A 21,374-nucleotide genomic window follows, 5' to 3' on the forward strand; every position below is an offset into this window, starting at 1 on the left:
AGGCAGCAGAGTACTGGAACGAAAGGCGGCCAAATGAGGTGTTTGCTTTAGGGATGATCAGTGAGATACACCTGCTGGAGCGCGTGTTACGGGTGGGTGTTGCCATCGTGACCAGTGAACTGAGATAAGGCGGAGCTTTACCTAGCATGGACTTGTAGATGACCTGGAGCCAGTGGGTCTGGCGACAAATATGTAGCGAGGGCCAGCCGACTAGAGCATACAAGTCGCAGTGGTGGGTGGTATAAGGTGCTTTAGTGACAAAACGGATGGCACTGTGATAGACTGCATCCAGTTTGCCGAGTAGCGTGTTGGAAGCCATTTTGTAGATGACATCGCCGAAGTCGAGGTTCGGTAGGATAGTCAGTTTTACTAGGGTAAGCTTGGCGGCGTGAGTGAAGGAGGCTTTGTTACGGAATAGAAAGCCGATTCTTGATTTGATTTTCGATTGGAGATGTTTGATATGAGTCTGGAAGGAGAGTTTGCAGTCGAGCCAGACACCAAGGTACTTATAGATGTCCACATATTCAAGGTCGGAACCATCCAGGGTGGTGATGCTAGTCGGGCATGCGGGTGCAGGCAGCGATCGGTTGAAAAGCATGCATTTGGTTTTACTAGCGTTTAAGAGCAGTTGGAGGCCACAGAAGGAGTGTTGTATGGCATTGAAGCTCGTTTGGAGGTTAGATAGCACAGTGTCCAATGACGGGCCGAAAGTATATAGAATGGTGTCGTCTGCGTAGAGGTGGATCAGGGAATCGCCCGCAGCAAGAGCAACATCATTGATATATACAGAGAAAAGAGTCGGCCCGAGAATTGAACCCTGTGGCACCCCCATAGAGACTGCCAGAGGACCGGACAGCATGCCCTCCGATTTGACACACTGAACTCTGTCTGCAAAGTAATTGGTGAACCAGGCAAGGCAGTCATCCGAAAAACCGAGGCTACTGAGTCTGCCGATAAGAATATGGTGATTGACAGAGTCGAAGGCCTTGGCAAGGTCGATGAAGACGGCTGCACAGTACTGTCTTTTATCGATGGAGGTTATGATATCGTTTAATACCTTGAGTGTGGCTGAGGTGCACCCGTGACCGGCTCGGAAACCAGATTGCACAGCGGAGAAGGTACGGTGGGATTCGAGATGGTCAGTGACCTGTTTGTTGACTTGGCTTTCGAAGACCTTAGATAGGCAGGGCAGGATGGATATAGGTCTGTAACAGTTTGGGTCCAGGGTGTCTCCCCCTTTGAAGAGGGGGATGACTGCAGCAGCTTTCCAATCCTTGGGGATCCCAGACGATATGAAAGAGAGGTTGAACAGGCTGGTAATAGGGGTTGCGACAATGGCGGCGGATAGTTTCAGAAATCGAGGGTCCAGATTGTCAAGCCCAGCTGATTTGTACGGGTCCAGGTTTTGCAGCTCTTTCAGAACATCTGCTATCTGGATTTGGGTAAAGGAGAACCTGGAGAGGCTTGGGCTAGGAGCTGCGGGGGGGGGGGGGCGGAGCTGTTGGCCGAGGTTGGAGTAGCCAGGCGGAAGGCATGGCCAGCCGTTGAGAAATGCTTATTGAAGTTTTCGATAATCATGGATTTATCGGTGGTGACCGTGTTACCTAGCCTCAGTGCAGTGGGCAGCTGGGAGGAGGTGCTCTTGTTCTCCATGGACTTCACAGTGTCCCAGAACTTTTTGGAGTTGGAGCTACAGGATGCAAACTTCTGCCTGAAGTAGCTGGCCTTAGCTTTCCTGGTTGACTGCGTGTATTGGTTCCTGACTTCCCTGAACAGTTGCATATCGCGGGGACTGTTTGATGCTATTGCAGTCCGCCACAGGATGTTTTTGTGCTGGTCGAGGGCAGTCAGGTCTGGAGTGAACCAAGGGCTGTATCTGTTCTTGGTTCTGCATTTTTGAACTGAGCATGCTTATCTAAAATGGTGAGGAAGTTACTTTTAAAGAATGACCAGGCATCCTCAACTGACGGGATGAGGTCAATGTCCTTCCAGGATACCCGGGCCAGGTCGATTAGAAAGGCCTGCTCACAGAAGTCTTTTAGGGAGCGTTTGACAGTGATGAGGGGTGGTCGTTTGACTGCGGCTCCATGGCGGATACAGGCAATGAGGCAGTGATCGCTGAGATCCTGGTTGAAGACAGCGGAGGTGTATTTGGAGGGCCAGTTGGTCAGGATGACGTCTATGAGGGTACCCTTGTTTACTGAGTTAGGGTTATACCTGGTGCGTTCCTTGATGATTTGTGTGAGATTGAGGGCATCTAGCTTAGATTGTAGGACTGCCGGGGTGTTAAGCATATCCCAGTTTAGGTCGCCTAACAGAACAAACTGTGAAGCTAGATGGGGGGCGATCAATTCACAAATGGTGTCCAGGGCACAGCTGGGAGCTGAGAGGGGTCGGTAGCAGGCGGCAACAGTGAGAGACTTATTTCTGGAGAGAGTAATTTTCAAAATTAGTAGTTCGAACTGTTTGGGTATGGACCTGGAAAGTATGACATTACTTTGCAGGCTAACTCCTCCCCCTTTGGCAGTTCTATCATGATGGAAGATGTTCTAGTTGGGAATGTAAAGCTCTGAATTTTTGGTGGCCTTCCTGAGCCAGGATTCAGACACGGCAAGGACATCAGGGTTAGCAGAGTGTGCTAGAGCAGTGAGTAAAACAAACTTAGGGAGGAGGCTTCTGATGTTGACATGCATGAAACCAAGGCTTTTTCGATCACAGAAGTCAACAAATGAGGGTGCCTGGGGACATGCAGGGCCTGGGTTTACCTCCACATCACCCGCGGAGCAGAGAAGGAGTAGTATGAGGGTGTTCTTTGGATGCAACTCAGCATTCTTTGTCCTCCAAACACGACGAGTTGAGTTTTTACCAAAAAGTTATATTTTGTTTTCATCTGACCATATGACATTCTCCCAATCTTCTTCTGGATCATCCAAATGCTCTCTAGCAAATTTCAGACGGGCCTGGACATGTACTGGCTTAAGCAGGGGGACACGTCTGGCACTGCAGGATTTGAGTCCCTGGCGGCGTAGTGTGTTACTGATGGTAGGCTTTGTTACTTTGGTCCCAGCTCTCTGCAGGTCATTCACTAGGTCCCCTCGTGTGGTTCTGGGATTTTTGCTCACCGTTCTTGTGATCATTTTGACCCCACGGGGTGAGATCTTGCGTGGAGCCCCAGATCGAGGGAGATTATCAGTGGTCTTGTATGTCTTCCATTTCCTAATAATTGCTCCCACAGTTGATTTCTTCAAACAAGCTGCTTACCTATTGCAGATTCAGTCTTCCCAGCCTGGTGCAGGTCTACAATTTTGTTTCTGGTGTCCTTTGACAGCTCTTTGGTCTTGGCCATAGTGGAGTTTGGAGTGTGACTGTTTGAGGTTGTGGACAGGTGTCTTTTATACCGATAACAAGTTCAAACAGGTGCCATTAATACAGGTAACGAGTGGAGGACAGAGGAGCCTCTTAAAGAAGAAGTTACAGGTCTGTGAGAGCCAGAAATCTTGCTTGTTTGTATGTGACCAAATACTTATTTTCCACCATAATTTGCAAATAAATTAGTTAAAAATCCTACAATGTGATTTTCTGGAGGCCTCTCATCTTTTTAAGTGGGAGAACTTGAACAATTGGTGGCTGACTAAATACTTTTTTGCCCCACTGTATGCAGCAGTTTGGGCCGCCTGGCTCGTTGCAAACTGTTGAAAGGCCATTTATTCCTAACAAAGACAGTAATTTAGTTGCCAGAATTGTATATAATTATGACATAACATTGACGGTTGTGCAATGTAACAGTCATACTTAGACTTGCCACCACTTCGATAAAATACGGAACAAATAACTGAAAGAATAAACGCTTTGTTTTCGAAATTATAGTTCATGGATTTGACCATATTAATGACCAAAGGCTCGTATTTCTGTGTTTTTATTATAATTAAGTATATGATTTGATATTTGATAGAGCAGTCTGACTGAGCGGTGGTAGGCAGCAGAGGCTCGTAAGCATTCATTCAAACAGCAGCTCTTAGCAATGCTGTTTATGACTTCAAGCCTATCAACTCCCGAGATTAGGCTAGCAATACTAAAGTGCCTCTAAAAACATCCAATAGTCAAAGGTATATAAAATACAAATGGTATAGCGAGAAATAGTCCTATAATAACTACAACCTAAAACTTCTTAACTGGGAATATTGAAGACTCATGTTAAAAGGAACCACCAGCTTTCATATGTTCTCAGGAACTTAAACAGTAACTTTTTTACATGGCACATATTGCACTTTTACTTTCTTCTCCAACACTGTTTTCGCATTATTTAAACCAAATTGAACATGTTTCATTATTTATTTGAGACTATATTTATTTTATTAAGTTAAAATAAGTGTTCATTGTTCATTCAGTATTGTTGCAATTTATTACAAATATGTATAATAATCAGCCGATTAAATCGGTATCTGCTTTTTTTGATCTTCCAATAATTGGTATCGGCGTTGACCGATTTAAGATTTTTCAGCCTCTAGTATGTATGTACGGTCACTTTGGGGACGACGTCATTGGTGCACTTATTGATGAAGCCAATGACTGATGTGGTGTACTCTTCAATGCCATCGGAGGAATCCCAGAACATATTCCAGTTTGTGCTAGCAAAACAGTCCTGTAGTTTAGCATGTGCTTCATCTGACCACTTTTTTATAGACTGAGTCAATGGTGCTTCCTGCTTTAATTTTTAGCTTGTAAGCAGGAATCAGGAGGATAGAGTTATGGTCAGATTTTCCAAATGGAGGGCGAGCTTTGTAGAGTAGAGTGGAGTAAAGGTGGTCTAGAATTTCTCTCTCTCTCTGGTTGCACGTTTAACATGCGGATAGAAATTTGGTGAACCGGATTTAAGTTTCCCTTCATTAAAGTCCCCGGATACTAGGAGCGCCACCTCTGGGTGAGCGTTTTCTTGGTTAAAGCTCTTTTAAATGCTGTCTTAGTGCCAGCCTCAGTCTCGTGGTATGTAAACAGCTACGAAAAATACAGAAACTCTCTAGGTAGATAGTGTGGTCTATAGCTTATCATGATCTACTCTACCTGAGCCGAGCAATGGTTGTCTGAATAATGATCATACTAGAGTCAAATTCAAAATAAGCCTCTGGATGGATTGAGTGTGCACAATAACAGTGAATAAAGCCAACAGACAAGGATCATCCATAAGATACCATTTATTCTCTTCTCAATAGATATGAGATCAATATCTTCAATTTGAATATATCCAAGTGGAAATGCAGTTGTGCGCAGACCAACACTTTTATTTTATGAGATTGCCATTCATAATAAACTAATCCAGCCCAATTCCATTTAACTCAAAATAATTTGTTAGGGGATAAAACAACACCAGGCAAGAGGTCACGGTCCAACCAACAGCCATTTTTACAATAACCTTGCAAGTAAGTGAGAGCCACTTTGCGGTGCAATGTTATGAGTGGGGGTTACTGTGGTGGAAGGGGGCTGACAGTGTTGGCACGCAAGATGCCTCTGAGGACCTTGTAGTTGGCCAGGGGCTGATTGTCTTTAGGTGGGTAACATGGGCCACGGTCTGTGACGTAGGAGTAAGGGAAACGTAGGACCCACAGGCCATCAGGGGGCAGCACCAACTCAGTCTGCTCTGGATGGAACACTGAACAGGGTGGAGAGCCCAGTTGGACCTAAGAAGAAAAGGGGCAGTGTTTTACAGTCAACATTAAAGCATTACATCTCAATCAACAAAGGGACTATTTGCAAAAAATAATAATAATAATAATAATAATAATAATCTCCAGTCGACACAGCCTGTTACTACACTAACAACTCAAAATGAGTCCAGTTCTAAATGCATTGAGAGTTTAGCATAACTGGTGTTTGTCACCAGGAAAACACGAGAAGTGAGGAATTTACTTATAGATGAAGAAAACATGAGAATAATTAACTTGTGACAAACACCAGTTGACAGGTAAATGAAGGCCAGGCAAGTGTACCTGTGGGTTAAGTGTTATCTCCAGGTGGGCGTCAGGTACAACAATGTAGAGACGCGCCAGCTGGGCATAGTTGGGTTTCAGGCCGCGCCCCTGGGCTGGAGAAGGGATGTACAGGGGCATGTCTGTGTTCAGGGCCCTGGTGGCCGGCTCTTTTGCCCCTCCAGGACCCAGCACCTTCACCACTTTATCAGGCCCTGAGCTAAGGAAACGCCGACCCCTACTGTCCTCGTACTCAAAGCCCACGAAGGCCCGGGCCACGTCATCTCGCCTGCGTCCCCTACCAAGGCCCCCAGTGCTCCCCGCTTTCCCACTAGGGCTTTGTTGGGGGCCGGCCAGGAAGAGGGTCCCCCATCCAGGGGCTCAGTTAGGCCCACTTCATCTTCAGAGCGGGAGCGAATCACTACGTCCCAGGGCAAGAGAAAGGAGGAGCCAGGCAGAAAGCCTGGCTGCTCCAGGCCAGTGTGGGGGTTGTAGGCCTTGGCGGGGCCCAGCTTGACCAGCGACCAGCTAGAGAACTTGGGCAGCAGGCCTTTGGGGCAGCCTGAGTGGAGCATGCCTGGGAGGTACTCCACGGTGGAGGCCTGGCGGTTTACCAGGCCGGGCCTCTTCTCCTGGCCCTCGCCTCCCACTCCGTCTCCATAGGGCCCCAGGCTGTCAGTGGACTGACCCAGGCTGAGGGCCAGGCTGAGGCTGGTGCTCTCCCCAGGAGTGTGGGATGCTGGTATACTCTCCTTCAGCTTCTCCACCTCTGATGGCTCTGACCCTGACGACAGGACTGGGGCTGCCACCTCAGGGGACCTGGGTGCTTCTTCGCAGGCTGGGGCTGGATCTGGGGTGCTCGGCTGGAAAACAGGAAAGTCGATCCTCTCCAGCATCCCGCAGCATTTCTCTTCAAGCATCTACAGGGCAACAGGGTGAGATAAAGTGAAAAGACTGATGTACAGTTGGGGGTTATTCTGGTGTCCTCTTCAACAACCTGGTCTCAGAACATTTTGTATTATTCTGTACGTAAATCAGCGACACTCTATTTAGTATGAATTGTTACGTTTCGTATGGTATGTACTAGAGGTCAACCGATTAATCGGAATGGTATTTTTGGACGCCGATTTAGGCAAACATTTTTTTTTACACCTTTAACTAGGCAAGTTAGTTAAGAACACATTCTTATTTTCAATGACGGCCTAGGTACAGTGGGTTAACTGCCTTGTTCAGGGGCAGAACGACAGCTTTTTATCTTGTCAGCTCTGAGATTCAATCTTGCAACCTTACAGTTAACTAGTCCAATGCTCTAACTACCTGCCCCTCATTGCACTCCACAAGGAGCCTGCCTGTTACGCGAATGCAGTAAGAAGCCAAGGTAAGTTGCAAGCTAGAATTAAACTTATCTTGTAAAAAAAAATCAACCACAATCACTAGTTAACTACACATGGTTGATGATATTACTAGTTTATCTAGGGTGTCCTGCGTTGCATATAATCGATGCGGTGAGCATTCGTGAAAAAGAACTGTCGTCGCTCCAACGTGTACCTAACCATAAACGTTAATGCCTTTCTTAAAATCAAGCCACATTAGTATATATTTCTAAACCTGCATATTTAGCTAAAAGAAATCCAGGTTAGCAGGCAATATTAGCCAGGTGAAATTGTGTCACTTCTCTGCGTTCATTGCACGCAAAGTCAGGGTATATGCAACAGTTTGGGCCGCCTGGACTCATTGCGAACTAATTTGCCAGAATTTTACGTAATTATGACATACCATTGAAGGTTGTGTAATGTGACAGAAATATTTATACTTCTGGATGCCACCCGCTAGATAAAATACTGAACGGTTCCGTATTTCACTGAAAGAATAAACGTCTTGTTTTCGAGATGATAGTTTCCGGATTCGACCATATTAATGACCTAAGGCTCGTATTTCTGTGTGTTATTAAGTTATAATTAAGTATATGATTTGATAGAGCAGTCTGACTGAGCAATGGTAGGCACCAGAAGGCTTGTAAGCATTCATTCAAACAGCACTTTCGTGCGTTTTGACAGCAGCTCTTCGTTGTGCTTCAAGCATTGAGCCGTTTATGACTTCAAGCCTATCAACTCCCGAGATTAGGCTGGTATAAGTGATGTGAAATGCCTAGCTAGTTAGCGGGGTGTGTGCTAATAGCGTTTCAAATGTCACTCGCTCTGAGACTTGGAGTAGTTGTTCCCCTTGCACTGCATGGGTAACGCTGCTTCGAGGGTGGCTGTTGTCGATGTGTTCCTGGTTCGAGCCCAGGTAGGGGCAAGGAGAGGGACGGAAGCTATACTGTTACACTGGCAATACTGAAGTGCCTATAAGAACATCCAATAGTCAAAGGTATATGAAATACAAATCATATAAAGAGAAATAGTCCTATAATTCCTATAATAACTACAACCTAAAACTTGTTACCTGGGAATATTGAAGACTCATGTTAAAAGGAACCACCAGCTTTCATATGTTCTCATGTTCTGAGCAAGGAACTTAAACATTAGCTTTCTTACATGGCACATATTGCACTTTTACTTTCTTCTCCAACACTTTGTTTTTGCATTATTTAAACCAAATTGAACAGGTTTCATTATTTATTTGAGGCTAAAGTGATTTTATTAATGTATTATATTAAGTTAAAATAAGTGTTCATTCAGTATTGTTGTAATTGTCATTATAAAAAAAAATATATATATATTTATTATTATTATTATTATTATCTTTATGATTTTTTTTTAAATCGGCTGATTAATTGGCAGTTTTTGGTCCTCCGATAATCGGTGTTGAAAAATCATAATCGGTCAACCTCTAGTATGTACTAATTTGTGGATGTCCAGCGCTCATTTCTTATGATACAAATAACAATTAATATTATATGTAAAAAAATTGCAAAATGTACAATATGTTACAAATTTGAAAAACATGTTAGGAATTCTAGCTAGGTGGCTAACGTTAGCTAGCTGGCTAACATTAGCTAGGCTAGGGTTAAGGGTTAGCTAACACGCTAAGTAGGTGTCAAGTAGTTGAAAAGTTGGTAATTAGCTAAAATAATAGCGTAGTATAATGAGATTCGAACTCACAACCTTTGGTTTGCTAGACATTCGCGTTAAAAGTACACCCATTACCAACCACCTTACTTTCATTTTTGCCTTAAGTAACCAGCCTCTGGGTGGCGCAATGGTCTAAGGCACTGTGCCACCAGAGATTCTGGGTTCGAGCCCAGGCTCTGTCGCGACCGGGAGGCGCACAATTAGCCCAGCGTCGTCCAGGTTAGCCAGGAGGGATATCCTAGTCTCATCGCACAGTAGTGACTCCTGTGGTGGGCTGGGCGCTGTGTACGCTGACCAAGTCGCTAGGTGTACGGTGTTTCCTCCGACACATTGGTGCGGCTTGGTTGGGTTGTGTTTCGGAGGACGCATGGCTCTCGACCTTCACCTCGCGCGAGCCCATATGGGAGTTGCAGCGATGATACAAGACGTCTACCAATTGGATACCACAAAATTGGGGAGAAAAAAAACAACAAAAACCATCTGGCTCATGTAACCATATCAAATGTAACATATCATACTAATTTGAGAGTCCCGGTCTTATATTTAGTATGTTACGTCTAGTCTATGAGACCGGGCTGTCTGCAGAGATCTGTTGGTGGATATAGTACTTTAGTATTCTGAAGCACAAAACACGACATAATACAGAACAGCAATAGACAAGAACAGCTCAAGGACTGAACTACACACATTTAAAATAATAAAACAGTTACACACATTGCTGACACAACAGTACATACACATACGGTGCATTCAGAAAGTATTCAGACCCCTTCACCTTTTCCACATTTTGTTACGTTATATATGATCATATATATTTCTGCCACCCTCAATCTACACACAACACCCCATAATGACAAAGCAAACTTATTTTTTTTGTTGCAAATATATTAAATATAAAAAACAGAAATACCTTATTTACATAAGTATTCAGACCCTTTGTTATGAGACTCGAAATTGAGCTGAATCATGTGTCCATTGATCATCCTTGAGATGTTTCTACAACTTGGAGTCCACCGGTGGTAAATTCAATTGATTGGACATGATTTGGAAAGGCACTCACCTGTCTCCAGGTGACAGTGCATGTCAAGGCAAAAACCAAGCCATGAGGTTTAACGAATTGTCCGTAGAGCTCCGAGACAGGATTGTGTCCAGGCACAGATCTGGGGAAGGGTACCAACAAATTCTGCAGCATTGAAGGTCCAAGAAGTTTGGAACCACCCAAACTCTTCCTAGAGCTGGCTGTCCGGCCAAACTGAGCAATCGGGGAAGAAGGTGACCAAGAATCTTGGTTTCATCAGACCAGAGAATCTTCTTTCTCATGGTCTGATTCCTTTTGCTGCCCTTTGGCAAACTCAAAGTGGGCTGTCATGTGCCTTTTACTGAGGAGTGGTTTCCGTCTGGCCACGCTACCATAAAGGCCTAATTGGTGTAGTGCTGCAAAGATGGTTGTCCTTCTGGAAGGTTCTCCCATCTCCACAGAGGAACTCTGGAGCTCTGTCAGAGTGACCATCGGGTTCTTGGTCACCTCCCTGACCAATGTCCTCAGATTGCTCAGTTTGGCCGGGCGGCCTGCTCTAGGAAGAATCTTGGTGGTTCCAAACTTCTTCCATTTAAGAATGATAAAGGCCACTGTGTTCTTGGGGACCTTCAATGCTGCAGAAATGTTTTGATACCCTTCCCAAGATATGTGCCTTGACAAACCTGTCTTGCAGGTCTACGGACAATTCCTTCGACCTCATGGCTTGGTTTTTGCTCTGATATGCACTGCCAACTGTGAGACCTTATATAGACAGCCTTTCCAAATAATGTCCAATAAATGTAATTTACCACAGATGGACTGCAATCATGTTGTAAAAACATCAAGGATGATCAATGGAAATAGGATGCACCCGAGCTCAATTTCGAGTCTCATAGCAAAGGGTCTGAATACTTGTGGTGGTTTTTTATACATTTGCCGAAATTTCTAAAAACCTGTTTTCACTTTGTCATCATGGGGTATTTGTGTGTAGATTGTTGAGAGGAAAAAAATAATTGATCCATTTTAGAATAGGGCTGTAACATAACAAACCGTGGAAAACGGGAAGGGGTCTGAATACTTTCCTAATGCACTGTATGTCCAATGTCCAGACTTTTTCTTCCATCCAGGACCAAGGACAAAGCTCCTTTCAGGGGCTCAGATTCAAGTTAAACAGGAGTGACAATATAGTCCCAACATTGTCAGTAGCTTTCCATCTAAAATGTCAATACCAAGTGGTTTCTCATTACTGATGGACAACAATACTTTCCCCACCTCTCCCACACTATATTTACAGAATTCAAAATTACAATGCTTTCCTTTAAATATTAGGTATTTTATGCATGAATATGATGTCTCACAGTTTGTTGTTGGCATTTCATGCCCGAGTTTGCCCACTTTGGCAATGAGTCATTAAAATAATTGCCAATATCAAAAGGTTTTGTGATGACTGAGCCTTCTGTTTCAATAAAATGTGGAGTTGAATGTCTTTCTGTCCGTAATTTAATTTAATGTACTCCAAAAGCTTTTTTCCATCATACTTTATATTATTTGTCTTCGTTTTGTAGTTCTTTTTGTTCAGTCACAATTTCTCAATTTACAGTAAGTTTGCCAATCAGATGTGCAGCTAGACTTAGCCACTCCTTTTGCTTAATCGCTCTCAAACATAGTTTTCCAATTCCTCATCAATTCTAACAGTCAGTTTCTTAATAGGGCCAGGCTTATCAATAACTGGAAGAAACAATGTCATAAATGCATCAAGTGCAGTGTCTGGATGCTCCACGTTACACACATCAGACCAACTTTTTTTAAACATATGAATCACTACTAAATGTGTTATATGATCTGACACCATTTTAGGCCCAGCCTTTGGCTTTTCTGTATATGGCCACTTTATTATGTTCACCAAATCCAATGGGTGTGGATACTGCTTTAGAACAAAGTTCTGCATAAACAATGATGGATACTAACTTGGTAGAAGTCATAGTTGGCAGCTTGGATGGCAAAGGGGTCCTCACGAGGGGCTTGCTTCCGGCCACAGTTACACGAGCCAGTGGAACGCCCCCTGCTGTTGTGGTTGAGGATGGGCGGGTTGTGGTCCATCTCTGGCTTCTCGCCTGCAGATACAGTAACATAGAAGACAGTTGTTAGCCATAACAATATAGTTCAAAATTGATATTCTGAGATACACCGATTACCAACTATGTTGATACCTGTTATGATACCCATGTGTTTTAAATATGGAAATTACTATAATTTCTCATTTTCTGTATGGTAGTGATTGAGGCTTTACCTGGCCGAGGCAGCAGGTGAAACTTGTGCACACAGTGTTGGTCCGTCAGACTGCGCTCTTCACATAGCTGATGCCCATTACTCCAGAACTTGTAGCAGTCCTCATGCAACTGCAAGGCATAGCGCTGAAAAGCTACGCCACGTGCATGCTGACTATAGACCCGAAGTGCTTGTGTCAGTTGGTTTTTGTGCACCGTGGTGGTATAGTTATGGGGAAGGTTGGACTGGTAGGTGCTATGTGCCAGCGGCAGGGCTTTCTGACAGCGGTTCTCAGAGAACTTGGCATCCGTGTCCAGGAAACCCTCCAACACTTTAAGCTGACTCTGCACTTTTACGGATAGCTCAGCACTTTCCTCATCGGTGTTTGCTATCATAACCTGATGCAGCCTGTAGGCAACTTGGGCCCACTTGGAGTAAGTTGGAAGCTCAAAATGGGAAGGCTGTGGATTGCGACCGACGCTGTCGTCAAAGCCTTTCTTGGTCAACACCAGCTCAACATGCTGCCAAAGGAACTCCTTCAGACTACAGTCCACTAGTTGCCCCCCTGAGAGGCTGCTGCTTTCTACATTGAAGGATGGATGTCTAGCAGAGTGACGCATTTGTTGATAGCGCCTGGGTCCAGATACTGAGGTGTTGGTGTCATTTTCTCGCAGGGCGCAGTTGAAGCGCAGCTGCCCCAGCACGGCTGCCACTGGGTCCTCCTCTGGCCCTGGCACCACATACACAAACGCCTGGTTCGCAGGGACAGTGAACAAGCAATTACTGCTCTGGTTGGTGAGGACCCGACTTTTCCGGAAAATGCGATATATCTGGTCCTCCAATGCATGCTGTAGACGTCTTCGTGGAGAGTGTTTCTTGGGCTTGTCAGCATTTCCCACAGAAGGATCTGAACCATTTCCACCACAGCTTTTCAGGGATCCATTCATCTGGAATACAAATAGGAGGCGTGGGGGACAGGGGCGGCAGTTCACCTTCCATTCTTTGGATATGTTGGAATCCTTAATGGCAGCACGTAGTAGTGGCAGAGTTTTCTGACGAAGTGCATCCACAGCACGGAACAATCTGTCATAGGTGACATCAAAGCAGCATGTAGGATGGACCAGTAGCAGGACATGGCACAAGGAGAAGAGATAGAGCAATGCTAAACAATGCTGTTTATCCGCCCCTTTCCACGATTCATGCGCATCGGAGTGTCCGATGCCCGCACTCAAAGATTCACACGCCCGCAAAAGCTGTCGGTTGTCACAAACTGAAGTAAGCACCAGATACAATACGCGGTTTTCTTGGCTGTAGTATGCCTGAATCAAGCCTCCACTGTTCTGATTGTCGGTCTCATCCAGTCGGAAGAGATCATAGATGTGCTTGTCCGCGAGCGTGTTGATTAGAAACTCTTTTGGCGATCCGGGTTGCATCGCAGTCTTACCGAATAAACCAAGTACACAGAGACCGTCATCTTTGTACAATGGATCCTCTATTACTTCTGATTCTAGAAGCACTCCCAAACTCATGGGCAACGCCATTTCTTCCGGCCAAATCAATGTGGGGAAGATATATATATGCGCACAATGCCACTTTCCGTGGACACAAGTAAAATGTTCCGTGTAGAAACAAGGGACAGTTGTGTTCCCGCAACCAAAACAGGTATGGTCTTTTATGGATACCGAAATTGTGTAAAAAATTGTTTTATAATAACACTTAAAACATGTCTAGGAATTCACAAATGTAATTGTATTCTTATAAGCACAATATTGGTAAAAATACATTCTTAAATAAAAACTTTAAAAATGTAACAGATTTTATTTGGTTACAGTAGCAAATTAAAAATAACATGCAATATAAGATTTTAGAAAAAAGCTATATAAACAAAGATCAAAACACAATAGCTCATAGCTCACAAACATATTGGGTCCCTAGTCAATGTGCAATTTCCAAACAAAGTCCCTCAGATACATTTACTTCCTCATAAAAATGACTACTAACTGAACCCACATTAAAAACATGTGATGCATCTCACTCAGTTCAAGTAACTCGTCACAGATTGTGTTTCCTCAACATGTACAGAGTATCTCAACTACTGCCTTTTAAATCTCAGTATGGCTCACTTAATATCACTGTTCCAAGAAGCATGAGGCTTTAAGGCAGTGTTGGGATTAACCAATCCTATGCCTGATACAGAGGGGCAGTCAAGGCAAGTCCTCATCTGTCATTCAATGAATTAACAGGACTGTTCTGTAAAAGCAGCTTTCACAGAAAATGCTTGCTTTCAGAATTTATGTTCATTTTAAAAGTGGTTCAAGACAAAACAGTGTTTCCTCTTCTCATCCTCAATCTCCCTAGCACTTAATAAACCATTCAGCAATGGAAAGCATTATGTAACCCATCCAACAAAGGAAAGGAGTAACCCATTCAGCAGTGGAAAGCAGAATGCGCTCGTAAATGTGCATTGCGCCAATAGTTACATCCATAGCTTGCATACCATCCGCATACAACAGAGCAGCTGCTTTTCACTGTTACATTTCAACTCGTCTGGATCGACATTGTGTATTTATCAACAAATGTCTCAGTTTTGATTATCAAAGCTTCCATTGCAATGATTTGCCTTTGGAGACGGTCCTCGTGGTAAGGCACTCTGAGGGAATAAATAAAACAAAAGTAGTGAAAAAGGGGATACACCTTTATAACCATACATTCATGCACATGGGCTCTAAAGTTGTGGTGCTCCGAGTAGAGTGAGTGACCTACCTGGAACTTGCGTTGCAGAGCCTGAGTCATGATGGGGGTGAGGCCAGTGCCTGCCTCCATATTCTCCTTGTCAAACAGAGGAGTACCACCAGGACTCCTAAAGAATAGAGAGAAAAAGTCAGACTGAGCTCTCACTTGATTAGTCCTTTGACTTCCTGTTTTCGGGTAACACAAGAACCCCAGAATAAAGCACTTGAGTGTTGAAAAACATTACCTATTGATTTGAACTCTCTTCAGCTGTGTACGCAGACCCATGGGGTTTTTAGAAGGTGTTCTAGAGTGGGAAATAACATTTGATCATTTCCACAGTAGGACAACACAAATCCAAGAAAGAAAACAATTATTTCAAAAGCGATTATTTTAATTTTCATCCAGGTGGGCAGGCATTTGTTCCAGGCCTGATAAACATGATTCAAATTATTATCAGTATTGGCCTTGAACAAAAGCCTGCACAACATGTGGTGGATCCCCAGGACCATGATGGAGAACACTGATAATCTTCTGGTCACAAAACAATGGCAGCAGATGAAGAAATAGGGGATAGGTTTACCTGCCAGCGCTAAGGCATTTGGAAAGCTTAGGGAGCAGTTGGCAGTGGGATCGTTTCAGACGGACATTCTGCAGGTCTGCCACAGTGACCAGAGGGGCACGTATTTTCTCTGGAGTCCTCTGAAATAGAGACAGACCCATTGTAATACATTGGCCTTGTTGCACACGTTTATGCTGGAAATGCAAGAGAAGCAGGCACAATACTGCATGCTATGTGAGAGTGTCCTGTGGCTCTTACATTTTGGACAGGTGGAAGCGCTCATTACTTTGAGTAGGCTAAGGATATGCCTTGCTTACCTTTGATTTTACACTGCTGACAATGACCTTTCTCAGTTTAACAGTCTGTAAATCCCTGAGGGTCACAGCCACCAGTATGTCCTGCTTCTCCTTGGAGCTCTACATGACAGACAGAGGTCACATCATAGGAGATATGAGACTGAAATCGATCTACGACCACCAAATTAAAAATAATGAACGGTGAGTTAAGTTCTTACCTGTTGAGCATTGGAGGCCACTCTTTTTTTAGGGACGTAGGGTTGCAGAAAAGTGGTAGATGGGGGAGGAGGAGGTGGTGGTGGAGGTGGTGGTGGAGCTGGGACTGGTGGTGTGAGAGCAGGGAGAGGGTCTACACTGGACCCACAGCCCAACGGAAGAGGGGGAGGAGTAGGGAACATTGGACGGACTAAACCACCAGCCACAGTCCCATGGCAGTGGCATGCAGTGCTACTCCCCTTCTGAAAGACAGGCTTTAGTGACATGTGGCTGTTTGTCACATCATAAGGTACATTCAGTTGAGTGTAATTGTTGGTGTCTCACCTGAAGAGCAGAATGCAAGGCATCCATCTCCCTCTGCAGCTCAGCCATTTGATTCTGTAGGGTCTCTAATTGTTTGGCATACCCCCGCCAGAAGAAAAATGTTTTCAAGAATCCAGAAAATGACTGCAAATAGATAGATGGAAGTAGAAATTGGTTCTGTAGCAAGGTTTCCATCCAATGGCGAAGGTGCATAAAGAGGGCAGCCCCCATGTACTCAACATAAATGACTTGTTTGCTAAGTTCGCCGTACATTTCTCTCCGTTACAATGACGTAATATCTGAATTCCTCCATTTTTATTGGTAACAGATTTTCATGCAAATATTCTAAAATCTGCATAAAGAAAATATGTGCATTTTCCCAGCAGTGTAGTTTCTCCACCAAACTGACTTTGTGGATAAAAATCAGTGAGTGATGACACAATGCCCACAAAAATAACTGTTTCACTTACGATTTCATGTACCGAATAGAAATCGAAAGTTCAATGCGTTTCCTTTGCATTTTCAACTCTACAGATAGTTGTGTTAAATAGCAAATGTGCTTACTCTGGTCTTGGCATGTGCGCTCTAGCCAACAGCTCACAGATACAGTGCAGTTAGGCTGTGCGGGTATGATGAGATTATTATGGATAAGAGTAAGAATATATTTTTATTTGTCAAACAGCAGTCAAGCATCGATCATCATGTCACCAGAAAAAGATAATATAATAATAATAATATCCTCGATATTTATTGGAAAGGAGAATCAAGATCACTGTGCACTTTCACCACCCTGTGAAGTTCATCATAAATTATCTAATCTATAGCCTAATAAACTGCATAGTTTCCCCAAGTCATAGTGGGAGGATCACATACCATATCATCACGTGACTCAAAGTTGACTAACTTGGAGTCGTGATATGATGTGCATAAAAAAACTCTTCCGCCGCAATTTCTCACATAATTAATTTTACAAACACTGAAGATCCCACCATGTCGAACGAACAAATTATTGAGCGGGATATATACAATTTTACCACAATTTCCTGTTTCCATCACAGCTGTTGTTGTTTATTTTTTTTACACAGTATGACTTTACTCGCATTAAAACTGTGGATGGAAATGTGGTTAGTGTCACTGACATATAGAGTGAATCATATAGGTAAGTGCTTGGGAATGAAATCTAACATAACATTTCCCTCTACCAAAACAGCCCTGTTACAAACAGCCATGCTGTAGAAACCTACCTGGCTCAGGCAGTTCCTCCAGATTTGGCATAGCCTGCCAAAAGCCAGCAGCAACCCTCTGACACCTAGCAAAGGAACTGGACTGGTTTGGGTGATTGGGTCACAATTTCCAAGTCTAAAAATACACACAGAATGATAAGTGTTAAGAGAGTTGAGGAAAGCGTTGTCCTCCTCCTGTGCACGATCATTCAGCCATCCATGGATTCATGTTGACATTGTAGGCAACAATAGAAGGACAACTGTCAGTAGTCTAGACTAATAAGGGTTGCAAGTCAACAACAACTCTACTGTATGAACTAAAATGTTGCAGTGATGACGGCCATAGATTGACTCACTGTGTGATTACAGGTGTGACGATGGGCTTAGGTGTTTCTTGAAGCCTTTTACTCATAACAGCCCAGCGTCTGCTGCTGGCCCTCTTCTTCCTGCGTTGCAGGAAGGCTTTGCTAGGTCCCTAAATGCACAGTGAAGAGTCAGATTCAGTTACATTTCAAAATATGTATGGGTTAATAGACAAGTTAGTTATTTACACACCAGTAATGGTAATTGGGCAATGTCCAATTTGACAAATTAGCCAGCCATGTTTTCTATTGGCAGCCCATAGCATAGGTCAGTGGTATGGGCTGAGTTGGGTTGAGTAAAACATAAATAATTAAAATAAAAAAATAAAAATGAAAGGGGGTGGGGGTTATAATAATAACTAAAGGGGGGTGGTGAATATACCTTCAAATGACTAAAACCAAATCGCAACTGTGTAGACTATAAAATTACAAAATCACCAAAATGAAAGCTAGACAGTCAGGGAGCATCGGAAGACGACATTTTTTTTGTTGCAAATGTTGGGGGTGAGGAAAAAGGACCAATTTTCGTTGAAAACCGAATGCGGCCCCCGGGCAAAATTAATTTAACACCCCTGGCCTAGGTCCAATCATTTAATATCTTGATTACCATTGTCATTGTAGCTAGCTAAATGACAATTAACGTAACAACAAACAGGCTGGACTTCCTGCTTTTCATACCTAGCTAGCTACGGTCTACAAACTGTTTTAAAGAATGTATATAAATTGCCAACGCAAAACGTTACTGCTTCAATAGCCAAGCGAATACACGAACAAGATAGGTTTTGCCTGCCAGCAACGCTTTTGCAACACAGCATGCTAGCTACCTAACACCGGCCGACCATAGACGTTAACACACATCTGTATTCGTGGCGCTAGTTTTGTTCAGCTTTCTCTGTTTTTTAACCTATTCATGCAAGTTAGTGAAACTTATAACTGACGTTACATACCCATGATCCAGCCATAAGAAAAAAGTATTCAAACTAGCTAGAGGATTTTTTTTTAAACGGATATTTGTACAATGTTTGCTTTGCTCAACAAGGATTTTCAAAATGTACAACTAGTCGCTTCAACAAATCAAGAAACGTATTGCACACAGCTGGATGAAGACTTACGTGGATAGGCTACTGAATACAGAAGTAGATAGAATGACCAATCACAAATGACTACTATCCAGCCAAACGCAATGCACGTTATTGTGTTACCTAGCAACAAAACCTAAACAAACCTGTGTAATTTTCTCTACATTTTGTGTGGTTAGTTCAGAAATGTATTAGAAATGTTGTAGCTAACTAGCTAAGTGCCCTTGGTTCGTTAACTTGAGCGGGAAAAGTCGTTTTGTCATTTTCACCCTAACCAGGTAAGTTTCTGCCCTAACCTGTAACGTTAACTGCCTGCATTTTCTTTACTAGCATTATCAGTGAATGAGAGCCAAGTATGTGTGTTGTTAGCAGAGACCTAACGTCACAGTCAATGGCAGAGACTGACATTAGGTTAATTAGGTAAGCTAGCTATCTAGGGTGCTCTACCATATCTGATGTTTGTTTGATAAAGTTAGCTAGTCGAGTTATCTACAGAAAGATGTTGATATACTGAGAACAAATATTGTTCCTGAAACAAGTTAGCTAGTATTTCAAGCATGATGTTAGCAAGCTAACGTTAGCTAACTAGCTAGGGTAGTAGTCCAATGCGGGGTTTTGAAAACACTTACTTTTTATTTTCAGGTTTTCAGGCTTCCTATAATGGCTGGAACAACCTTGTGCGATCTGTCTGAGCTTTACAACATTCTTAATCAGTACACTCGCCTGTCCAGACTACCAAAGTTAAACTACCTCTGTTTGATTGGTAAGAGGCCAGTGGGGGCTGACTGTCATATTGGTTCAACACGATTTAAACAAATCCATTGTGTTGATAAACATAACTTATTTCTATGATTCAGTCTAACAATACAATCAAAGTTTCCTTTTATAAAAAGTGGACAAATGTGTGCTGCATGTTGCCTATGCCGCTCTGTACCATCACTCATTCATATATCTTTATGTACATATTCTTTATCCCCCTACACTTGTGTGTATAAGGTAGTAGTTTTGGAATTGTTAGCTAGATTACTCGTTGGTTATTACTGCATTGTCGGAACTAGAAGCACAAGCATTTCGCTACACTCGCATCAACATCTGCTAACCATGTGTATGTGACAAATAACATTTGATTTGAAATTTGATTTAATTTTGATGACACACACACATTCACATGCTTTCACACATACTGCTACTCTCTGTTTATTATCTATGCATAATCACTTTACCCCAACCTACATGTACATATTACCTCAACTAACTCGTAAGCTGCTGCATTTAGTAAGTGACACATTTTTCTGTTATTCTTGCCACACCATTATGATATTGATGGCAATTTTCTCACTGCAGGAGGCCTGGGAGCTTGTCCTGCAATGTAAAACCAACATGATGCCAAACTGAGGGTTTGTACAACAGCTGTCCGACTGGGAGCTGCACACACTGGGTAGACGAATGACTGATATTGCTGCTATGAAGATGGACAGTAGCCCTGCTATGAAGATGGACAGTAGCTCATTTTAATTAGTCCAGACCTTAATGGCACCAGAGCCCTGTAATTCACTGGAACACTATTTACCCAATGAAAATTTTAAAAAGTACATGGATATTGTCATGAAGTTCCCTTCCTCCTTTATATTGACCTTCTTGGGTGGTTGATGACATTTGTATGCAATGAGCTCCAATTTCTCACAAATATTTAAAGTATGGTCATAGTACACATACACAGACACATTAGTATGTGAGAACCAGCTTACAAGTATTGCTTGTCAGGCCGCATAGCCTAGTGGTTAGAGCGTTAGACTAGTAACCGGAAGGTTGTGAGTTCAAACCCCCGAGCTGACAAGTTACAAATCTGTCGTTCTGCCCCTGAACAGGCAGTTAACCCACTGTTCCCAGGCCGTCATTGAAAATAAGAATGTGGTCCTTCTGTAGCTCAGTTGGTAGAGCATGGCGCTTGTAACGCCAGGGTAGTGGGTTCGATCCCCGGGACCACCCATACGTAGAATGTATGCACACATGACTGTAAGTCGCTTTGGATAAAAGCGTCTGCTAAATGGCATATATTATTATTATTATTCTTAACTGACTTGCCTGGTTAAATAAAGGTAAAATAAAAAAAATAGGCTTGCTGATCATCAGTTCATTGTAAGATATTAACTTTCCATATGTAATGCAATATTATTATTTCTGAAGACCCAGGCATTGGTGCAGCTAAAACAACTTATGCACATTGATACATTTGTCCTGCTGATATTCTGGAATCATAGTAATACATTTGTCCTGCTG

General features: G+C 43.2%; 2 protein-coding genes across 3 annotated transcripts; both read right to left on the reverse strand.

The window, feature by feature from the left end:
• Positions 1 to 5,174: 5,174 nt before the first annotated feature.
• LOC124011662 (protein SMG8-like) lies at positions 5,175 to 13,902 on the reverse strand. Its single transcript, XM_046325128.1, is given in 5 exon segments — positions 5,175 to 5,675; positions 5,985 to 6,272; positions 6,275 to 6,883; positions 12,024 to 12,169; positions 12,346 to 13,902. Coding segments are annotated over 5 exon segments (2,778 nt in total). The 5' UTR covers positions 13,865 to 13,902; the 3' UTR covers positions 5,175 to 5,459.
• A 212-nt stretch (positions 13,903 to 14,114) lies between these two features.
• prr11 (proline rich 11) lies at positions 14,115 to 19,118 on the reverse strand. Of its 2 annotated transcripts, none has more exons than XM_046297530.1 (10): positions 18,963 to 19,118; positions 18,010 to 18,128; positions 17,675 to 17,789; positions 16,452 to 16,574; positions 16,130 to 16,369; positions 15,933 to 16,031; positions 15,637 to 15,755; positions 15,301 to 15,360; positions 15,087 to 15,183; positions 14,115 to 14,973 (listed from the first exon to the last, which is right to left on the reverse strand). In XM_046297530.1, exons 1-10 carry the CDS (start codon positions 18,975 to 18,977, stop codon positions 14,905 to 14,907), a joined length of 1,056 nt encoding a protein of 351 aa, XP_046153486.1. In that variant the 5' UTR covers positions 18,978 to 19,118; the 3' UTR covers positions 14,115 to 14,904. The 2 variants fall into 2 exon arrangements, with proteins under 2 accessions (XP_046153486.1, XP_046153493.1); XM_046297537.1 differs by lacking the exon at positions 18,963 to 19,118 and adding an exon at positions 18,209 to 18,356.
• Between the last annotated feature and the right edge of the window lie 2,256 nt (positions 19,119 to 21,374).

The sequence above is a fragment of the Oncorhynchus gorbuscha genome, linkage group LG02, assembly GCF_021184085.1.
Source record: "Oncorhynchus gorbuscha isolate QuinsamMale2020 ecotype Even-year linkage group LG02, OgorEven_v1.0, whole genome shotgun sequence".
In the NCBI taxonomy this organism is placed as follows: Eukaryota; Metazoa; Chordata; class Actinopteri; order Salmoniformes; family Salmonidae; genus Oncorhynchus; species Oncorhynchus gorbuscha.